Raw genomic sequence first — 20,520 nt, forward strand, 5'->3', positions numbered from 1 at the left:
CCAAGACAAACCATAAAAAGCTCCTTCAAACTGATCGTAGGTTTGAGGAGGAAAAAAATGCATTTGAAATCAGTAAAAAAATATTTAGAGATGGCGAAGAGAAGGTATGGCGTTTCTCTTCAACCCTGTTCACCATGTTGTGTAGAGGTAAAAAAATAAATTTTATATATATATATATATATATATATATATATATATATATATATATATATATATATATATATATATATATATTCTAGTCCTGACAATTTGGTTATTTACAATTAATAAAGAAATTACATTCAAAAATATTTACAAACATTTACAGGAAGGGACTTTCCTTTTACTTGTGGGGAGGGTAGTAAAAACAAAGACATTAAGGGAGGCAGTAGCAGTAGTTCACACTCTAGCTTGTGTAAATAATATTCTGGAAGAAACGGATCGTAGAGCATTCCCTGACGGTTGGTAGAGCTGGTCCACGTGGTCTGCAGACATCCAGAGAGGAGGGTGTCTGGGACCGGGCCTCAGCTGTACCGGCTGCCCCTGCTGAGGGTCCTGTGTCTGGAGGAGCTACGGCTGGACCAGGGAGAGGACCTGGAGGCACAGCACAGGGTTACACTCACACCTCACCACCATGAAGGGGCATTCAGACAGATGGACTGACCAATGGAAGTCTAGCCCACAGTGGCTCGAAACCAACCATCCCACCCCGCAATCAATCATAGACTGTACCTTTCAACCGTCAAGTCCTTCTTCTAACTGCTGAACATTCATACGCAAAGCAAACCAAAGTCACCTGAACCATCCTGGCTTCTTCAGTCGACTTCAGCTTGCTTTGAGCATGAATTAGTTACCAAATAGTTGCCCCATGACCTCCAGGGCCGAGAGACCCTTCAGCAGGCCCCGATTCTAAATTGCGTTGACGAGTTCCACGCATTAACATCCTATCCCCTCCCCCTAGTCCCAGGCTGTGGTCTCCGTGGGCCGTCCCCTGGTGATGGTTCGAGGGGTCTTACCACGAGCGCCGCTCCGAACTGCGGTCACTGTGGCTCCTCCGGCGGCTCCTGCACCTCCTGCTGGCGCTCCTGGAGGAGGCACTGTCATCAGAGTCCGACCTGCGACCCCACGGCCACCGTTAGTTTGGGTGGGATAATACGAAGGCAGTACGTTGGTTGGATAAACCCCCCATGCCCCTACTATTCATCTTACTTAAATGTTCTAGTGTAAGAAATGTGTCTTTATGCGCACTAGCCAGGACTATTCAGTGATCATTGATGCATTAATGAGTAGCTAATTAGTTTCCCTGCTGTTCAAAGTATAATTACTATTATAATCAGAACCCTTGTTGTCTGCTTCAGTGACACAGCGTTAACGAGATGGAGAGATGGAGTTGTCCATGTTGTGGTGGGGCTACCACCCCCACCACAACATGGATTGTGGTGGTGGGGGCTATTGTACATCAGAACAATAGAATGAGTTGTTCCTCTGCGTCCAGCCCTGAAGGAGTTTAATAGTTCACCTTGACCTCCTGGTGTAGGACCGACTCCTGGAGCGGCTCCTGCTGTAGGTCCGTCTGTGGGGAGCACGGCCGCTGTTAGACGCTACTCAAGTGAATAAAACATCTGTTATCATGTGAGATGGGGCAGGCCCAGACTCTGCAGGGCAGCGGGGAGGACCTGAGCAGGATACCTGTGACTGCGGTAGCTCCGGTACGTGCTGCTGCGGGAGCGCCTCCGGCCGCCTCTCCTCCGACTCCTGCTGCGACTGCTGTGAAGACAAGTCAATCAAAACAGGGCCACCTGAAATCCCTGGAGGTAACAAAGGCCGAGGTTCAAGATGAAAGTTTAACGCATCAACAAAGAACCTTCGTCTCAACAAAACACACTACAGACCTCGATCAGGAGGATATTTTGATTCAATGAAAAATTAAATGAGCTCCGACATGAAAAAACCTAATCCCTCCCCCAGGCCCGTATGGACCACTTTGGATCCCAGGATGGGCCATTTCATACCTGGAGCTGTAGCTGGAGCGGCGAGATCTACTTCTAGACCTGCTGTAGGAAAGGGAGCGGATTCTGGAGCGAGATCGGTGGCTGGACATGGAGCAGGACTTCCTGGGTGTGTGGGACTCCTCCCTGGACCCAGCCTGGGAGTCCTCTTCGCTGGAGCTGTCCTGGTTCCGGGGCCTCTGGTTGAGCCGGGCAGTCTTCCGCACCTCGTCGAAGAGGGAGCCTGGTCGAACCCGGCTCTTGCTCTTGATCTCCATCTTGACCCCCTGGGACCGGGGCGTCAGGTGCTCCGCTGGGCGGCTGCTCTTAGAGGAGACCGCCAGAAGACTGGCCATCGCTGATGGCGTCGTTCCTTTCAAGGGCTTCCATTTCAGGTCCAGAATAGTTCCCACTGCTGTGCAGTGGGAACTGATGGCAAAGATTGCCGGGGGTGGAACTTGGTTATGAAGCGTGTCGTCCTGGGTGGTCTTACTCACTGAGTTGGTAATAGTTGTGAGGGTTGAATCAGGAGTTGTGTTTAACAGAGGCTCTACTATGGACTCAGTATCATGCTCCGGAGTGCAGATGTCCATATCATCCGCTGATGAAGTCTGAGCCTGGGCGTTACTGTTGGAGGATGGATGATCAAGCAGTTTCTCTTTGGGGTTATTCTCATGGACAGGGCCTCTTGGTCTGAGATCCACCTGTTCTTCTCTCTGGTAGGAAGGAGTTTGCGTCGAACCATTGTTACCAGAAGCAGGGATATTGTGGTCCTTGTCACACACATGGTCAGGTGTTTTAGTGCTTGCAACTCCAGATATATTATGCTTCTCTGCCCGTTTCTCTTTCTGGTTTTCGACCTCATCATCCTCTTCTCCGAACTCTAAAGGTGGCTGCCAGTGAAAGGTCTCCTTCAACTTGTGGTGTTTCCTTTTGGATCTCTTTGCCTTGTCCTTGGGGTGTCCGGAGCCAGATTTGGTCTCTCCTCTCCTTTTGCGTTTATGTTTGCGTTTGGACTTCTTGCTCTTGTGTTTCTCCAGTTGGGTGACCTTCTTTGCGTTCCTGGGAAGAGCCTTGGATCCAGGCTTGGAGCCAGCCTCTCGCTCCGACTCTGAGCTGGCCTCCCCTTCCTCCTTCTCAGAGGCTGAAGTCTTGGCCAGAAGGCGTTCAGAATCGCTGTCTGAATCCCACCCAGCCAGGACAGACAGCTTTCTCTGAAGGGCTTCACTGGCTCCTGAGTTGGGCTTCTGAGTTGCACCAGTACTGTTTGCCTGGCCCTCTTTGTCTCCATCGCTGTCCCATTCAGACCTGCTGTTCGGGTTGGACATTGAATTGGTACGCTTTACCTGGTGACCTTCAGAATGGTTCTCCTCCCCCTTTATAGGTGATCCTCGTTCACTTGCACCATTGACATTCGGGCTGTTCTCACCACCCGTCATGGCCCCTGAATTGGGACTTTGATGACAAGAAAGGGAAATGTACTTATCTAAATTCTTGATTCTCTTTAGAGAACTGTAATATTTCTTCCACTCTTTTTCCAAAGACTTCTTCCTGGCTTTACCCTTCTTGTGTGAATCGTGGTCGGAGTCTGATCCACTACACAGTGCATATCTGCTGCCGTGTTTATGGGGAGACCTAGACCCCGACCTAGATCTACCCCCACTCCTGGAGCGGCTGAATGAGCGGCTGTACGACCGACCCCTGGAGGAGCCACTTGAGGAGCCGCTGGGGGAGCGCTGTGTTGGGGGTCGGCGGGCCTTGGGACTGTACCCACTCTGTGAGTCCCCTTGGGTAATCTTTGGGGTAGCTACTGTCTGGACCAGAACCGTCCCACCAACAGGCTCCTGACCAGAGGGGAACGGCGGAGTGGAGCCTGGATTTGCTTTCATTTTCTGAATATTGACATAGGACGGCTTCCAGGGCTTTTGACCTGGCTTCCAGCGAGAGGGTGGAGGACTGTCACTGAGTGGGATTACCGGGACAGTTTCGGGAACTGGAGCGGTAGGAACACCCGCCACAGGTGGGACTTTGGGCTCTGGAATCTTTGCTTGCGCTTGAGTCAATTTCTGTGTCGTCAACTTGCTCTCGTTTCTTTTTCTGGGAGATTTAGAGGAAGTCCTCCTCCTGGAGCATGACACAGACCTGGATCTGTAGCTAGATCGCGCTCTCGTCCTGGATCTAGAACGAGAGTGGGAATAGGACTGAGATCTTGATCTGGAAGGCGACCTAGAACGGCTTCTAGATCTCGATAAACTTCTTGATCTTGAGTACGACCGTGACCCTTTCTGAGATCTGGAATGGCTGGGTGTGTAGGACCGGGAGTAGGAGCGCAACTTTCTGGAGGAAGGAGGCGATGATCTCTTACTGGATAGTGTGCGTCCAGGGCAGGGAGTTGAGAGAGGTCCCCCCAGCTGGGACTGTCTGGCTGAGGAAAGAGACCGCTCACTCCCCGAGGTGAGCGGCTCCGGGGGCTTGCTCTTGGAGCTCTTCTTTTTGGCATGCCTTCGCTTCTTGCTTTTTTTCTTGCGCTTGGACTTTTTCTTCTCCTTTTTGCTTGGGAGGTGTAGGCTGGACCGATTGGACTCCTGGCCAGGGGAGCCGTCCTGGGAACGGGACCATGCAGAGTCACTCCTGTCTCCCCATCTGGTTGAAGAATGGTCATTCAGCCTGTTCAGTTAAAGAGGAATTAAGGAGTTTCTCAGAGTAGGACGGGCATCACCACCTCATATTGTTGAATGAGTCAAATATATTACATCACAACTAAATAAGTTATGTTCCAACTAAGCACTTGCACTGACCTACTCTGTTTACTTCATTAGCTACTCTGAACAAATGTGAAGTTGATTGATTCTTTAGGTTTCTGAACTCCAGAAGACGCTAGGTAAAGGCTGGGGTCCTACCGGTCCCCTCGGCTCCACCTCTCGGCAGGGGGGGGGTGGTACGCCTGGCTCCTCTCCATCTCTTCCTTCCAGTGGGGCGGGGTCTCGCTGCCGCCCGGCTCCTCTGCCGAGGCCGAGCGAGACTTGGACTGAGTGGGAGTGTGGTATCTCTGAAGAAAGAATAAACTATTACCATTTAAAAAGAACAGACGCTTTCCACAATATCAGTCAAATCCAAGAATAGAGTTGCACTTCAAATGAATGTCAGTTAATTGTTCTGCACATTTTGATATGATCTTACAACGATGGCCAAGGAATAAATCAATTTTTTCTCAATGAATACAACTCTTCTACACCAGTACTCTGACATATCTGCCTGTGAATCTAGAGAGGAGCATCCACTCTGGACAGGGATCCTACCATTGTCCCTCTTCCCTTGATCTTGCGCCCAGACTTGGTGACCGTGGGCTTCAGGTCACATGGCACAGACGACTCGTCATGCTCCGTTCTACAGAAAGACGTGAGCATGTTACACTCTACTTGAAATGATAATGGCCATTTCCAATCCATCGATGCAAAAGTGGACTTGGTTCCTCCATGTCTATAGAACCGACTGACCTCAGATCTGGCATCCCCTCCTGCAACGCCACGTCCCGCCTCAGCAGGAAGCGGTTCTCTGGGATGGGTGGAATCTCCTCCGGCCTCACCACAGCTTTGCTCCTCTTCCCAACATGCTCCTTCCATCCCTCCTCGTCTTCATCGTACCCTCCCTCCTCCAGGTCCCCCTCCATGGGACTGTATGGATACCAACGACAAGGCTGTGAACAACTCATCCTCTAACTAGAAGACCATAGGTGTGATTCACTATGGACTGCCCATGAATGAAGAGGATAGTCTAGGGGCTAGGGAGTTTGCAGGCATCCATGAGCCAGATGCCAAGTCCCTACCTGCTCATTAATTCCATGTTTCCTTCCCAACTCTACTTTATTTTGCTTTGGAGAAAAGCATGTGCTTTAAAAAAGGTTCAGTAGGTCAAATCTGAGAGTTGAGAGCAGAAAAAAGCAGGAGAGAGTATGTTTTTTAACCTAACAACCAAAACCATGTCCCCTCCTTCCCTGCTCTCTCCCTCCCTTGATGCATTTCACACAAACCTCTGATTGGCCAGAAAGACGGATTCCCCAAACCAACCCTGAAGCGATGGCGGGAGCGAACTAAAATAAACATTGTGCATCCCCTCAGACAGAGATCATCACTACGCATTTCACTTACTGATGACGGTGCTGTTTCTTAAATATGAGCTCTGGACTCTTACATATAGCACATACAGCTTCAACACAATGGACAATTGTATCATAAATACGATAAATGGAGGCTGGTAGGAGGTTTCCCTCCGGATGGATACGTAAGGTCATGAACGAACAGTGAGGTTTCCCCGGATCAGAGAGGGCAGGGTCACAGTATATGGGCTACGTAAGGTCATGAACTAACAGTGAGGTTACCCCTGATTGGAAAGGATTGGGTCACTGTATATGGTTGTCTTCTCCGAGCGCTTGCTTGCGTCGCGTCTCCTGCGCTTGCAGCACGTGCGAGTGCCAGCCTCTCCGTGGGGGTCCGAGCCAGAGGAGGACCCCTGGCGGCTCTGGGACAGGTCTGCACACTGAGAGGCCAGCTTTCTCTTGCCCTTGAGCACTGAAGAAATAAAGGTGGTGTTAGATGGTGGAAAGACCTAGAATAGATGTCCACTAATCCAGCCAAAAACCCTAAAAATAGCAAACACTTTTAATGAAAGAAGAATTAATAATATATACACACCTAATATAAAAACATGTTTTATTCTACAAAACAACAACATTTAAGCCTCCCTGACAGGGGAGACTAGTGTAATTCCGGCATAAATTGAACCCAGGGTCATTGTTTTGGCAAGAAAACCCATCAAATAAGCCCTCCAGATACCTTTTTACCGAACAAATATTTTGTAACTGTAACCTACATATGCAAGTCCTTTAATTAACGTGTCAACACTTGCTATATATTATTTATAAATATAAATTATATTAATTATAAATTCCAAAACTTTCGTCCTTGAACTGAACTCCGGCGCATTCGGTCACTGAGTCAATCACGTGTGCATTGCTTCTTCTGTCAACAACGTGCCATGCTTGATTGTAGCGAACAAATATTTTGTAACTGTAACTTACATATGCAAGTCCTTTAATTTACATTTCAACACTTGCTATATATTATTTATAAATATAAATTATAAAATTCCAAAACTTTCCTCCTTGAACTGAACTCTGGCGCATTCGGCAATCGACTTGTGTGGACTTCCTGTAAACACGGACCTACCGGTAATGCTTGTTAAACTTTTTAAATAAACTCCGGGTTTGCAAACTAAGTTCTTGGTACTTCGTTTTATGTGAGGGGACCCTAGTCATGCTACTGCAGAAGTTTGGTGCTAATTTTAACAATATTAGTGGTTCAAAAATGCCGATTTAGAATCGAAACTCAGTGCCCCAAGCCAAAAACATGGACGCCAAACATTGCGCTTGGCAAACTCTAATACTCGATTTTCAATGAAAAAGGTATCCGGAGGGCGTATTTGATGGGTTTTCATGCCAAAACTAAGACCCTGGGTTCAATTTTCGCCAAAATTACACTTTAAGCGACCACCACAGAGCAGCTTTTGTTGTGGCTGGTAGATGCTGGGCTGTGGGTGTGAAGGTATGTGCTGCCAACCCAACTGTACGCAGACCAGCGATCACCCGCTAACCAGAGGATCCGGTTACAGGTCAGCTCTAATGCTGGGACCACATCAAAATGCCATCCACTTAAGAGTATGTGCACAACACTACATGACCCAGTTACATTGATAGGCACCAGAGTTCTTCGGCCCACTGGGTATACAGCCATTCAAAACACAATCATTACATTGTTGCAGGATTTCTTTCAGTTTTCTTAAGGATAGTACTGGATATATTATTGTAAAACAATACCAATGGAACCCAATTTGATTGTTCTATTTACAAAAACATTTCATGCCCAATAGTATTGCACCATATTTTACACTACTGCCGATGCTGTTTATGTTTAATGATTAAATATAATTAACACCTTGTAATGTTCTGCATAAATATTAGCGGCTAAATGGAAGGTGAACTAAATGCAGTAACAATCTAATTACACATAGCCAATTTGAAAAGACTATGAAAGCAAAATTAGCCAACGAGGGCAATGATTCCTGTGCCGTAGCAGCGTTTGACATTCAGGCGGTGTAGCCAGCGTTGCTAGTGCTCACCATCGTTGGCGGACTTGGTGAAGAGCTGCCCACAGTCCACCACTCTGACGTCAGCGTAGGGCCGGCTGGCCGAGTCCGTCTTCAGACCCTCCACCTTCTTGATCACCTCGAAGCCCGAGATGACCAGCCCAAACACCACGTGCACCCTGGGAGAGGAAAGGAGGGTTGGATCCTGATCCACCTGTAACCAGCACCGGCGAGCGGGGACTGGGCAGTGGTTTGTGCTGGATTTCTAGCAGGAAGGGCTCTGGGTTCAACCCTAACGTCCACAACTGCAGGCCTCCTTGAAGAGTTTCTCCAAGCCCTACCTGCTCATTCATCAGCTGTATCCATACGGTTACTCATTAAGCTAAAGGAATACATAGTAGGATTAAAATAATACCAGCCTGGTATATGGAGGACGAGGAGGGGATAGCGTGTTCGGACTTAATAAGCATGAGCACTTGAGACTAGACAAGAGGACTTGAATGCATTACACAATATTTCCTGGTGATTAAGTATGTTCAATAATCACCTAACAAAAGGTTTGTTGGTTGGGCTTACCCATCGAGGTGGGGCGCCATCTTGGTAGTACTGTGTGAAGAGCACCCAGAGGCCAACAAGGGGAAGGTCATGAAACAAGGGGGTGGGGGCACAGGGACAGGGACACAATTAGTATACATCAAGTTCCCCTTGGGAATAACCACACAATATATGACTTAATCAACATGGATGTAAGAAATACGCTTCCTATGAGCTCCCTTAACCCCCAGTACGGTGAATAACCACTGATCGCGACTGGACGCTGGGTTAGACGCATAGAAATGCTCTCAATCACATTGAATGATTGGTTTGTTTCTTGCTGTTGTTACAAAAGGTAACTGCACACAACACAACTTTTCTCAATACAGAGTAGTAGGGTTGCAAAGGGGTGGAACATTTCCGTAACCTTTCCGGTAAATGACCATGGGAAGTTAAGCTTGGGAATTTTGGAAATATTCAAAATCTTCACAAGCATATTAAAATGGGAATTAATGGGAATTAGGGTAATTTAATCGAACTGTATCATACATACATACATACATACATACATACATACATACACACATACATACATACACACATATATATACAGTGGGGCAAAAAAGTATTTAGTCAGCCACCAATTGTGCAAGTTCTCCCACTTAAAAAGAAGAGAAAGGCCTGTAATTTTCATCATAGGTAAACCTCAGCTATAAGAGACAAAATGAAAAAAAAAAATCCAGAAAATCACATTGTCTGATTTTTTAAGAATTTATTCGCAAATTATGGTGGAAAATAAGTTTTTGGTCACCTACAAACCAGCAAGATTTCTGGCTGTAACAGACCTGTAACTTCTTCTTCTTTAAGAGGCTGTTTACCTGTATTAATGGCACATGTTTGAACTCCTTATCAGTATAAAAGACACCTGTCCACAACCTCAAACAGTCACACTCCAAACTCCACTATGGCCAAGACCAAAGAGCTGTCAAAGGACACCAGAAACACAATTGTAGACCTGCACCAGGCTGGGAAGTCTGAATCTGCAATAGGTAAGCAGCTTTGTGTGAAGAAATCAACTGTGGGAGCAATTATTAGGAAATGGAATACATACAAGACCACTGATAATCTCCCTCGATCTGGGGCTCCACGCAAGATCTCACCCTGTGGGGTCAAAATGATCACAAGAACGGTGAACAAAAATCCCAGAACCACACGGGGGGACCTAGTGAATGACCTCCAGAGAGCTGGGACCAAAGTAACAAAGGCTACCATCACTAACACACTACGCCGCCAGGGACTCAAATCCTGCAGTGCCAGACATGTCCCCCTGCTAAAGCCAGTGCATGTCCGGGCCCGTTTGAAGTTTGCTAGAGAGCATTTGGATGATCCAGAACAGGATTGGGAGAATGTCATATGGTCAGATGAAACCAAAATAGAACTTTTTGGTAAAAACTCAACTCGTCGTGTTTGGAGGAGAAAGAATGCTGAGTTGCATCCAAAGAACACCATACCTACAGTGAAGCATGGGGGTGGAAACATCATGCTTTGGGGCTGTTTTTCTGCCAAAGGACCAGGACGTCTGATCCGTGTGACGGAAAGCATGAATGGGGCCATGTATCGTGAGATTTTGAGTGAAAACCTCCTTCCATCAGCAAGGGCACTGAAGATGAAACGTGGCTGGGTCTTTCAGCATGACAATGACCCCAAACACACCGCCCGGGCAACGAAGGAGTGGCTTCGTAAGAAGCATTTCAAGGTCCTGGAGTGGCCTAGCCAGTCTCCAGATCTCAACCCCATAGAAAATCTTTGGAGGGAGTTGAAAGTCTGTGTTGCCCAGCGAAGGCCCAAAAACATCACTGCTCTAGAGGAGATCTGCATGGAGGAATGGGCCAAAATACCAGCAGCAGTGTGTGAAAACCTTGTAAAGACTTACAGAAAACGTTTGACCTCTGTCATTGCCAACAAAGGGCATGTAACAAAGTATTGAGATGACCTTTTGTTATTGACCAAATACTTATTTTCCACCATAATTTGCAAATAAATTCTTTAAAAATCAGACAGTGATTTTCTAGATTTATTTTTTTCATTTTGTCTCTCATAGCTGAGGTATACCTATAATGAAAATTACAGGCCTCTCTCATCTTTTTAAGTGGGAGAACTTGCACAATTGGTGGCTGACTAAATACTTTTTTTGCCCCACTGTGTGTGTGTATATATATATATATTTTTTTTTTTGTTATAAGTAGACACGGCAAGCAAGAAAACTATTTAAAGACTACAAAAACTTGAAAAACATAATTTTAGCAGATTTATTTGTAAGTAGAACTTTAACAAGTTGTAATTATTTTATTCTTTCATTGAAGAACAAAAACATGCATTTTGAGTTAAATATCCTCTGGGCTCAAAAGTGAGGTCCAGGGTTCTACAAGTCATCAGGGCACATGTGATGGAGGAATGCACAGTGCATGTAGGGGGCGTGGTCTCAATAGCTCTGCAGTAAGCAGTGTGCTAGCGTGATTGAGGAATAGCATAGACAGTTTACTTGCATGAAATCTGGTGTGTTAGTCAAGATAATGCTAAAATATATTTTCCCCAACTATATTTAAGTCCCCTGTTAAGAGCCAACCTTCAATTTTGTAAATTCCCGTTCATTCCGATAAATTCCCGTTAATTGCCATGGAAAGTTTCCAACTTTGAAAATTCCCGGAATTTTGCAACCCTACAGGAGTAGTGAATAAATCAAGTAAGTGAGACAGAGAAAGAGAAAGAGAGACATAGAGAGGAATACAGAGAGACCACAGCCTTGAAGAGACACATTACCTTGGAAGGGCAGGATGTTAGAGTTTCTGCAAATGTTACAGAAAACGTGTGGAGAGAAAATGTAACACATTTGTAGGTGAGAGTCTATGTTTCTCTGTATTCTGTGAATTCTAACTAATAGAGGGTCGGAGGCAGGGTTATGCTTATTGGGACTTGACTTGGAATGACACATTTGACCTGATGAATCAAAACTACGAGAATCAAGTCAACAAAACCCCAAAACTCCTAACTCTCAACTGCCATGCGTGATAGTCCAATAAAAAGATAAGCACAAAGTGTGCAGTGGGAGGTCTAGATGAAGTCCGACAGGAAAAGGAACGCTACGTACGCCGTCTGATTACTGGGCTGGTACTGGGCCGTTACTGGGCCGGTACTCACATGAAGAACTGGGAACCGTTGGTGTCCTTGCCGCGGTTGGCCATGGACAGCAAGAAGGCCTTGTCGTGTTTGAGAAGCAGGTTCTCGTCTTAGGGAAGGGAAGGAGGGGAAACAGAGGGAAGAAGGTCTCACAAACGGGCCCAGACTAGTTCCTGGAGGACTACCACTAAAGGCTGATGTAGAATAAGTAATGTGGAGTTGAAGGTCTCATCCGACATGGTGGTTAAAAGGAGCTTACCTCTCTCGGTGGCCTGTTAAGAGAAGGTGCTTTGTGAAGCTAATAATAACAACCTTTGAAATTGTCCTAAGAAGGTATTACTTATCCAACATACCTGATGTAAGAAAAGGCCTGAAATGAGGTATTCCAGTATAATAAGAAAGTAGTGAGGGTAAGTAGATTGTGGACATTTTATGACTAAAAAATCGGATCGTTTTACAGCCTTTATGAATTGTAATTGGAGCTTTAAATAAATTGCCACGGTTTTAAAATACCCTCTGTGTGTGTGTGTGTGTGTGTGTGTGTGTGTGTGTGTGTGTGTGTGTGTGTGTGTGTGTGTGTGTGTGTGTGTGTGTGTGTGTGTGTGTGTAAAACTATATATGAACATTACAACGTCCAGCAGTAGCATGGTTTTACATCATACAGTTTACATTTGGACTGATACATCAAGGTTTGAAAGGAGCTGGTGAACTTGGGCGGGACATATGTGGGTGGTGTTACTGAGCGTGGTGTCTTACCTTCTCATTTTGCAAAAGACCACTCTATAAATAAAAGAATATGTTGAAAATTTTAGGCAGGAAAGATCGTAGCTTTCAATGAAGAGAGAATGCCTAGCCTCCATGCTGATTTGAAAAGAGCTCACTACTTTCCCCACACAAAGTCCAAACCCGACTGCAGAGGTCAGAGTTCAGAGGGTTGGGTGAAAAGAATACATACAAACACATAAACTCCAAGGAGACCGGGTCTACCTCTAACATGCACATTCAAACAGAGCCACTATCGAGGCCTTGGCAACCTAATAAGCCTTGAGACACAATAAACCACTTCCTGCTCACCTTCAAAGTAGCCCCCGTATATCGACTCCCCCCCTCTTCCATTGCCTATAGACAGAAACAGAAAAACTTGTATGGTGAGGATTCGTTACGGAGCCTCTTTCACCTCCTTTGTGGTGCAATGACAAACGTCTGGGTTCACCTTCAGTGAAGTCTCCTCCCTGAACCATGAAGTTCTTCACCACCCTGTGGAACGTGGAGCCTTTGTAGCACAACTCTTTCCCTGTGGTTTTGCCAGTTCCTTTTTCTCCTGCAAACAACGGAAACATGACAGAGCGTTAATTGTGTTTTATACAGAAAGAACAACTGGTCTGAGCCTATTTAAAAAGGTGCCTTTGCGATTTACATGAAGCCTGGAGCGGTCGGGTGCACTAAATAAAGAGTGTTTATGAGCGCTGCCTACCCTGTTTACCCCCCCCCCCCCCCCCCCCCCCACGAGGCAAATCCAGCACATTGTGAAGAATGGTTGGGGGGGCGGGGAGAGTGCTAACAAACTTGATTACCTTTTACAGCAATTCCCAAGTTAAGGTTCCCCAAGCTAAAACACGGTTGGTTTTAAAAAAAGGGCTGCCCCTTCAAGACATGGCCTGGAGACATGAGATCAAACTCCTGTTTCCACTCAGGTCACAGGAGGCGTGGTGGGAGAGCTTTATGGTGTCTGAGGTGGAGAGAGAGAGAGGGCTTCCTGTACACAGAAAGCTGGTTGTGTAACTGGTCTGTTTGATAGTGGGGCCTGCTTTTTGATTCCAACAATTGAGGCAATGATTTGGTTTCCGGATGACAAGAAGGGTCAGGTTGATACAATAAGAAAAAGGACACATTGGAAATCCTTTAGAGAGCAAAGGGAACCCAGCCAATAGGAAGAAAGCTAGGGAGAGTGAGAGCGACAGAGAGACATTGTTCTTTGTGGATACCTGACCAACTAGGAAAGGAAACACTCCGACCAACCAGACAAAATAAAGGATACATTGGTAAGTTCAGAGAGAGCAAGAGCCAACCAGGCCTGGAAGAGAGAGATGGAGGCCGAGACACAGAGAGTCATGGTATGGATGCGTTTGGAAGGGAAGGCTCCGACCAATTAACTCTCTCCAATTCTCAGACCCCGCCCCCTTCTGCCATTATGTTGCTGGCGGCCAGTGAGGGTGAATAAACGAGAAGCAGGATTGATTTGTCTGCTTGCTCCAGATTTCGACCATGTCATACAGGGCTGCGGCCCGGCCAGTGGAATGACCCTCAGAGGAGCACAGGGCAATCCCTCACCACCAGGACACATGGCCGTAGAATCCCTCTTTCATCATGTCTGGGTTAGCGTGCTCCTTCTAGAGCACAAAGGGGCCACTGCCAGGGGTCCCACCATGCCATGATAACACTGGAGGGCATGTGAGAGACCCCATAAGATGGGATGCTAACACATTAACTAGACACTGGAACTGTTCCCTTTGACGCTCCTTGATCACCTTCTCAGGATCAGGCTCCCATCCATAATGATTAATGACCAGGCTTCATTTAATTTCCTTCATATCCAGTTGAGTAAACAGGATCATCATTAAGATTTAGGGGTATTTAAAAGCATAAATAAGAATGCTTCATTCTCTCACTGACCCACAACATTTTGATTTAAAAGCTATTCGAGTTATCTAGTGCAGTGGAGGTAATCACTTTAGTACGTGAATTATTCCACAAAGTACTTGCCTGTGCAGAGACAGAGGAAGTTTTTACTTGTCTTCGGACAGAGGTCGGAGAACAGTTGGAAAACGATTCGCCCAACTGCAGAAAAAAGAAAGAAAGAAGATATAAAAAATAAAATACATACAACACAAACTAATGTAATCAATACAATCCAAATAGCATTTAAAGGTGTTGAACAGGTGGCCTTCATGGGAACCCACTCAAAGGGCTCACAGTTCACCCATCCACTCGGACCACACCTTCACCCATGAAGATATACCGTCTAATGAAGTGGACCTTTATAGAGTAGGTCCAGAACTATATATATATTAGATTTACAGATGGTGGGCTTAAATTGACATTAATCCTCATTCAAATGAACCATAGAAACAGACATTATTTCACCAGTGGAAAATCAACACTTGCCATTTAGTTTTCCATCTTTTTCCAGAAATAAAAATCTGCCATTACATTCCTGAATAATAATGTTCTGTTCAAATCAAGACCAGACACCACTAACATACCGGTGAAAAGAGACTCAATCTTAACATAAATACACACAAACAAAGAACAAACCAACTGAATCTGGGATACAAATCACAAACTGACTTACTGCACAATGAACAAGTAGCCTGCAATCCAAACAGTTACAACAACCGTTTCCTAGGTATGGGATCATTTATGAATGAGACACCAATACACCGTCTTCAACACCATGAAGCCTTCAGAATCTCTTACCAGGTTCCCGGTTGAGCTCCACATCAAAGTAGCACTGAGGCCGGTCTTTTATGCCCATCGTGGTCAAAGTCAGTCCGACCTAAAGAGTATAAAAGCACCAACAAATTAAGTAGCCAGTGATAGATGGGGCCTCTCCCGTTGAAACTACCCAACGTAAGAAGACTTCCAAACAAAGTGTGTGTTACACGGCTAAGATTTGAGGCACGTCTCGAGTGAGGGAGGGAGAGAGAGAGGGACATATCAGTGAAGTCAATATGCAACAGTATGCAAAACAATTCAGTGTGACGCCTCCCTGTTTTCACAGCCGGTCTAATGTCTTTGTGAGAGAAGAGCTAAAGAACAGGTTGTACCGGTGTGGATATCCAACCAGGAAAAGGCTATACATACAGCTACATGTGGGGAAGGAAAGCGTAAGGCTAGCCTTAGAAGATAAAGTGTTACACAGAAGCCCAAGCAAGTGTCCAACTATAGGAACAGAATGTTCCACAGGAGGCTGCTAGGACCAGGGCGGGCCTGAGGCATAAACAAACTAAGCAGCTGCTAGGGGCCCCTTGGCCACTAGAGGGCACCAAATCGTGTGTTGAGGTTATTTTATTTATTTTAACTAGATTAAAATAGATTAGTGATTTCAGTACCCATGATGTTAAAAAAGACACTGGTTTTGCGTAAGTAACTATATTAATACAGGGATGGATTACCCTCTCATTGGTGCCCCAGATCAAATACAGAATGTGATACGTCTTAATAGGGCTCCTTAATAATACAAAATGGGTTATGGGTTGATGTCTGAATGGAGCCCCTAAGGTAAATATCACAGGATATGCGATGGGATGTATCTAAAAGCCCTCTAAATCCTGAAATTCTGCTCATGCCACAAAGTCTATGTGGAACCCTGAATGTATGTTATCAATTATGGCCTTCAAAAATACTTAGGCCTTTAAAGTAGGCTTATGGTTTGGGGGCATCTAAACCCAGTGCGATATCTGTTCGCATGTGCAGGCCTTGCAAGTCAGGTTATAGGCTATGAATCTGAACGAATTAAGTTATTGCCCATCTTCAGCTGGCCATCCCCAAGAGATGCACCACAATACAGGAAATTAATTCTATGAAATTAACAATTCTCTTGGGGAGAATTGTCAGTCACTGGGAGTGGGACTGACAATTGCCAGTCCCACTCCCACCCCACTCCCCCATTTATACCCACTTTTGCACCAATTGGAGGGCAATAAAGATCCATTCCTGTATTAATGCAATTTATAATGAAACATGGTGTGCTGTTTACGTCAATATTCATCAAGTACAGGCTTGCAAAGGCTTGGGGGCCCTAATTCTACTTAGGGCCACCAAAAGGCTTGGGCTGGCCCAGGCTAGGACTGAGAATCCCTGAGGACCTGCTGATTAGGTTCTAGGTTATAAAAGGTAGAACACTAAATGACTAACCCTAAACCCTATACTTTGACAGCGTCTGCTCAAAAGTATTGACATAAGCACTTTTGTGAAAATCATTCAACCCTTACAAACAACAATAGTCTACACGTATATACAACAGCGAAGCAGACTTCAACTACACACCGCAATACCCAGGGATCAGTGACCGGTGGGGCGGTGTGGCACGAGGGTTGTATTAATAGCAAGTTATAGCAGGATGCCTGACCCTGGTGAAGGTTAGAGGCCTTGTATTGTCGCGCGGAGAGGGACCAGGTTAATTATAGCCAAACGTTATCTAATCAGGACTAAACCTGGTTAATTAGACAACACGCTACCTTCAGACTAAACCAGGTTAACTATAGACAACACGTTATCTAGTCAGGACTAAAACAGGTTAACTATAGACAAGACGTTATCTAGTCAGGAATAATCCAGGTTAATTACAACACGTTATCTAGTCAGGACTAAACCAGGTTAATTAAAGACAACATGAATCTAGTCAGGAATAGACTAGGTTAATTAAAGACAACATGCTATATAGTCAGGACAAATTCAGGTTAATTATACACAAGTTATCTTGTCAGGACTCAACCAGGTTAACTATAGACAACACGTCATCTAGTCAGGATTAGACCAGGTTAATAACCAACAGCAGAACTAGTACTAGATGACAGAAAGAAGGTATGCCAAAACAGAGAGCTTTGATTCATTTTGTGTCACTTGTAAAAAGCACCACTTCATGTTGTCTGAAACCCAGGTACTCACTCACAGTCAGACCAATCCCTGAGATGTAGAGACACATGAAATGATGTTGTGTAACTCACTCACAGTCCAACCCAACCGCTGAGATGTGGAGACCCATGAAAAGATGTGAGGGCTCGACTTTACCTCTTCCGGTTGTTGTGTAACGAAGCGAATGACTTAAAACAGTTTCGATCATACACTTCTAATATACTATAGCCATATCCATCCTAGACTACAGTAAATACGTAACGTAAGTTATTATTCGAGAGCCCCATCAGTTAGCATGGTAGCTAGCTAACCGTCTGTGACTACTTCCGTCCTCAATGGGACTAAAGAGCAGAAACGATCAGCACAAAGCAACCTAATTTGGAAGACATAGTCCAAACTCAAAACATAATCCCGTCTACTTAATTGTTACTGTTCCACGAATTAATCCATACATACCTGTATATAGAAGCAGCCGTCGGGTAGCTGGCGAGCTGTTGGTCTCTGACTGCTGTCCGGAAGCCTGCTTTAATAAGACGGAGAGGGTCCTGGTTTGTATCGTTATCACGGACTACCGCAACTTCATTTCCGGTCTTCTACTAATGGTGCTATCCATTTGTATGGTTCGCCGGTAAGGCGGACCTGCTCTAGCCAGTAGGTGACGCAATTTCCTGGCTCGCAAAACCCTAAAGCGTTCCAGTTTCTCATTGGCTAGTCATCGTTATTATTTATCTACATTCGCCTCTTGCAAACCAGCTCGAAAGCAAACAACTCAACTTCATTGTATTGCAGGCACAGCAAGACCGTGCAATGCATGAATTGGTGACCGGAATAAAGTAGCCATGTAATCAAGTGTGTACTAGTATTTCAAAACTATATTAAAAGGACCAACGTGGTACAAATAAAAACAAAATAAATCTCTTTACGGGTGGAGCCAGGGCCCCGTTTCCCGATAACGATGGATCCACGCTCGTACGATCATTCTCACGATGGACCTTGCGATCCATCGTAAATTTCTTTGGAGCGTCTACTGACACGGGGCTGAAATGGGCTCCGTAGGAGGGGGAGACGCAGGAATGTCGCAGGAAAATGGGGTTAAAAAGGGTTAAAATATCTCCCCATCAAGGCAAACAGCAGAGTAGCCTACGAAAAGAATACACTGCAATAATATGAATGCTAAACATATTAAGACAATTGATGTGGCCTAGGCCGACATATGCTATATCAGTCCTAATCCTGAACGCACTGTGCATACATTTTTTCCACGGCATCCCCCCCCCCCCGCCCCATGAAATAATTCCATATTACAAAAATCCAAAATAGCTTGTGTGACAACTACATTTATCTTAATGTGCTGATTTCTGAAACATACTTTTGCGCAGCAGAGAGCCGACTTTTTCTGATTCCGCATAACGTTTCATTGATTGGCGCGCACACTCTAGTCTAGAAACTTTGTAGACCCTAAAAATACATTTATCACTAAAACAGTTTTAGTGATAAAAAGTCAACACAGTGCCTAAAAACCATCAACGTCAATCATGTAAAAGAAAAGACCTCGGACACGAGAAGTTAACGGAGCCGTGCACTAGGCCCTATCGAATGCCGGGCCGAAACAACATTTCACTACGACTCCTTTCAGCTGCCCGCCCCTCCTTCTCCAGCAAAGAATAATAACATAAAACGGCTTATAAAACGATTGAGGTAGCGTTTTAAAAAGAGAAAACTTACATTTTTTTAGTACATGGCATAAAGATAATTATGAGCCTTTGATTGATATCCAGACATTTTTTGCGGAGACACATTCCTGTTCCCCACTTGTATTGGCGTGAACGGAGATATCTACTTCTGGGCCCCTTGAATCGACGGACCCATCCACAGCCCGCTTAAACAGCTGCAATACCAGGCTTGGCCGCTGAGCACTGGTGGATTGCGGAAGTATGCACTGTTCCTGGGGGCTATAGTAGGCTAACGATGCTCTTAGCATCCTACGAGTACCCCTGGAGTCCTCGTTAGCTACGAGTGTTTTCACTACGTTCGTTACCAACGATGCTTTCGGGAAACGGTGTGAGAACTGTACGATGCTCGTACGACGCACTTCACGATCCACTTAGGCTAAAGATGCTTTCGGGAAACGGGGCCCAGGTCAGAATCTGCGTAGCCTGACGATGACGACACAGGCCCACTTCGCGCATGCGCAAGCAGGTCTGTCTGGAACCGCCAGAGCCAATAGAATCCTAGTCACCACTTTGTGTGATGGACAACCACCGTCCTCCAATCAAGCCCTTGTATTGAACGATATTCCAAAATGATCAATCAGACTGGAGTTGCTCTAAAAGTACGCCGGGAGATGTAGAAAGTGCTTTTATCACGACTCAACAAATGTTTAATTAAGAGTTGATCTTTCAACGTTGTATCATTATTCATGTATCAACACTTTTTCAACAGTTAATTGATCAGCATTGTTGGATGTTGGAACAACGTTATTTTTCTACTGATATATTTCAACAAAATGTTTAAAAGTCATGGTTGTAAAAATAATGCTGATTTGACATACAACTCAAAAATTGTTGATATTTCAATATTGAATCCATAGTGAGTTGACAACACCACTTCAACTATTTGGTGTTCAACGTTGCTATGACGTTGAATTAATGTTTTTTCATAAACTGACATTATTTCAACAACATTTAAACGTTTAATGTCAGTCGAATGCCAGCTGGGAAATCTCTTAATGGGCGCAGACATTTTTGTTGACGACTAACTAAACTCGCTCACTGAACTCGCTCTACTTTCAAAGCGACGAAATACTACAACCACAGCCTCAGAGAAATGCCGCAAGAAAGCTGGGAGATTTGTGACTTACAACTTGCACGTACCGGCGTACCATCCAAATGGATTACATTATATTTGGGGTGGCACTTGATTGTCAAGGGGGAGGGGGGGGGGGGAGGGGGGTGGGGGTCAAATATAACACATGTCAAAATATAACAATTTAAATAAGAATAATAAGTCAAAGTTAGATCAAACTAATAGTACATATATTTCAGCTTTCTTTAGACCGTGTCCG

The 20,520-nt window shown here is 45.2% G+C and overlaps 1 protein-coding gene across 8 annotated transcripts; it reads right to left on the reverse strand.

Moving 5' to 3' along the window:
• Window positions 1-207: 207 nt before the first annotated feature.
• On the reverse strand, window positions 208-18,034 carry nktr (natural killer cell triggering receptor). Of its 8 annotated transcripts, none has more exons than XM_079755212.1 (17): window positions 17,913-18,034; window positions 15,297-15,375; window positions 14,583-14,657; window positions 13,033-13,140; window positions 12,894-12,938; window positions 11,841-11,928; window positions 8,685-8,714; window positions 8,142-8,287; window positions 6,346-6,535; window positions 5,465-5,641; window positions 5,267-5,354; window positions 4,868-5,016; window positions 1,992-4,610; window positions 1,669-1,743; window positions 1,499-1,552; window positions 996-1,094; window positions 208-573 (listed from the first exon to the last, which is right to left on the reverse strand). In XM_079755212.1, exons 2-17 carry the CDS (start codon window positions 15,352-15,354, stop codon window positions 504-506), a joined length of 4,071 nt encoding a protein of 1,356 aa, XP_079611338.1. In that variant the 5' UTR covers window positions 15,355-15,375; window positions 17,913-18,034; the 3' UTR covers window positions 208-503. The 8 variants fall into 8 exon arrangements, with proteins under 8 accessions (XP_079611338.1, XP_079611333.1, XP_079611332.1 ...); XM_079755207.1 differs by having other exon boundaries at window positions 1,669-1,746; XM_079755206.1 differs by having other exon boundaries at window positions 1,992-4,634.
• Window positions 18,035-20,520: the final 2,486 nt, after the last annotated feature.

The sequence above is a fragment of the Pollachius pollachius genome (genome assembly GCF_949987615.1).
Source record: "Pollachius pollachius genome assembly, chromosome: 17".
Classification (NCBI taxonomy): Eukaryota; Metazoa; Chordata; class Actinopteri; order Gadiformes; family Gadidae; genus Pollachius; species Pollachius pollachius.